At 36.7% G+C, this 2562-nt stretch overlaps 1 protein-coding gene across 1 annotated transcript in view; it reads right to left on the bottom strand.

The window, feature by feature from the left end:
- The window catches only part of GPR158 (G protein-coupled receptor 158), a 570604-nt gene that overhangs the window by 324699 nt on the left and 243343 nt on the right, over window positions 1-2562 (bottom strand). Inside the window, 1 exon segment of the mRNA XM_006887106.1 lies at window positions 1945-2047. Within this exon segment, the coding sequence (XP_006887168.1) occupies window positions 1945-2047 (103 nt within the window).

The raw sequence follows: 2562 nt of genomic DNA, 5'->3' as shown, positions 1-2562 counted from the left end.
CATGGCCTGTATCAGATGCACCTTAGTCTCCAGAGTGACACCATTGCTCTTCAGTACTTTGGAGTGGAGTAAATCAAGAACAACTTTAAAAAATCAACAATGAGATTTTTTACTTTGATCCTGCCAGGAGACTTTGGGTGGGGGCAGGGGCAGGGGAAGATTGGGAGAAAAAACTAATATATTTGGTGTCTGGAAAGGACATTAATAGTTGGTAGGCAAAGGATAGACTGTGGTAAGGACATTTCTAAAACACCAACCAAGATTCCTCGCCCCCAAGGTGTACACATCCTGTGCCATTCCCTTTCTGTGAGTCTAAGTGGATTTGTGAGTACGGTGGGATAATCTCTTTTCAAAAGGTTACGTTATATAGGAAAATGATGACTAAGCATTCTTACAAATACATGCTATATAAAGTTGGGGAGATTCTCATGTTGACCCTGAATTAGTAAATTACTGGTTTGTAATACAACCACATGACTAGGTCTTGAGGGTAATTTATATGAACTGACCCTAGCTCACAGGCACTGCAAGTAATGGAGTTTTTCTAACACCATGAATGAGTTTGGAAGAAGATATTAAGTCTCATAAAAAACAACAGTCCAGGTCAGGAGTTTGATTTTAGACTGGTGAAAGCCCAAGCAGAGAACCCATCTAACCTCTGATTGAACTCTTGACCAATATCCAAGAGAAATTTTGAGGCAATAAATTTGTGCTATTTTAACCTAATAATTTTGTGGGATCTTTTATACAAAATAGATATTCATGTGACACATAGTGACAGACCTAACATAGTCATGAATCAAAAAAGAGAGAAACTAGAAAGATTATTTTTAGAAATTTCTACAACTCTCAAAAGCTCCACCCTAAATGATCTTACCCACAATGAAAATATTTTCACTCTTTCAAAATGTGTTTAATATGGAAAATATCTTAAAAAATCAAGACATGCTAGGTAGGATAAGAGGTATACATGAATATGAGTATTGGAGATGACAATCCAAAACTAAATTGTCATAAGTGATACCAGAATGTCAAACTAGCATTTATCACAAGAACTCAAAAAAGTTGAAAGAAAATCTAAAAAAATTATAATATTATCAGTTATATATGTATTTACTTATTTAATTTCTTTCTTTCCTTTTTTTAGCCCCTGTTCACTTTATTCATTTATCTCCCCTTATTCTGGGAAACAAATAACAGAGAATGGAATTAGAATCAAAGGAAGTCTCATATATTAAATTCTTAAATATAGTCTCTGAATTCAAAGTTAAGGGTGAGCAGGAGAGGGACAGGGCAGGGGCTTTCTCCCCCAAAACAAAGCCACTGAGGCCATTCCACAAATGAAGGGGGACACAGATCCATCTCTTAAAAAAGTCCTTGAAGGTTGGAGGTGGAGGTGGGGAAGAAATAGAAAATCCCTCAAGTTTTTAAAGAAAGAGTATCTCCTCAGAATCCCTCTCTTGACCAGGGGCATCCAAAGAGGACAGTGCTCAGAAGTTAAATCTTCAAGGATTCAGCTTTTTGCAAATATATGCAAATACATTCCTAATTAGAGTTTTCAGTTGGTTGGGTGGTTTTGTTTGGTTTTTATGGGTGGTGGGGTTTTTTTGGCGATTAATAGCAAACAATATGCTTGGATTAAAGGTTCAATTTCTACTCAAATGCAGTTTCTTCTCATCTTGGGCTGGGAAGGGTGCAGGCCCAGCCTGGGGGCTTGTTTCAGTGAGGGTGAGCGGGTGCCTGGGGGCCTCACATCTTACCAGGCTCCTAGGCGGGCCAACTGCTTGCCACTCCAGGCCCACCCCAGTCAGGGAGCGGGAGGGGCCCATTATTTATTTATTTTTGGAAGCAGGAGTGGCATCCACTTCCTAAACATGCCTTTGGAAACTCTATGAACTTTGATGAATGGCAGTGGTTATATTTGCAGAGGCAAAAAGTACTTACTCTGAAAGTTGTTCACAGAGAAGACTCCAGGATGATAGAATCCTGTTTTGCAAATGCACCGATAGGCTCCAAGCACAAACCCTTGCCCTTTAATTGGCATACACTATGAAAAAGAAAAGACAACAATATTGTCAATAGTTTATTATACCATATAAAAATCTAAAGATAAATTTTATGATAGATGATAACAGAACTAACACTATTTTTTTCCCAGAAATAAGCTCATTAACTTTTAATTTAGTTTTGCTTTGTTTGCTGCACATTTTGTCATAAACAGCAAGTGGAGCTTCTTTTCAAAATAAACACTGTTAGTGTAACTGCAGTGGTAATACAAATCTAATTCATTCAGTTGCCATTAAGGAGTAATTACTAAATATATTTTCTTTCTTTAATTATCTCACATACAATCATATTGTTTAAATGTAGTTCCAAGATCCATAATATTTTAAGAGAGAATGAATACTAAATAAATCTATCGAAGGTAGGCAAAGTGGGTGGATGGAAAAATGGGTGGATGCATGAATGAATGGATAGAATTTGAAATGTGAAAATTACTGTTACAAGATAAATGTTCACAAAATTTCTTCCTTACAATAAAGCACAAACTGATGTGATAAA

This window comes from Elephantulus edwardii, unplaced genomic scaffold (genome assembly GCF_000299155.1).
Source record: "Elephantulus edwardii isolate Elephantulus edwardi_28Jun2011 unplaced genomic scaffold, EleEdw1.0 scaffold00054, whole genome shotgun sequence".
Taxonomy (NCBI): Eukaryota; Metazoa; Chordata; class Mammalia; order Macroscelidea; family Macroscelididae; genus Elephantulus; species Elephantulus edwardii.
The sequence above is the reverse complement of the archived record's forward strand: the minus strand, read 5'-3'. Positions and strand labels throughout refer to the sequence as shown.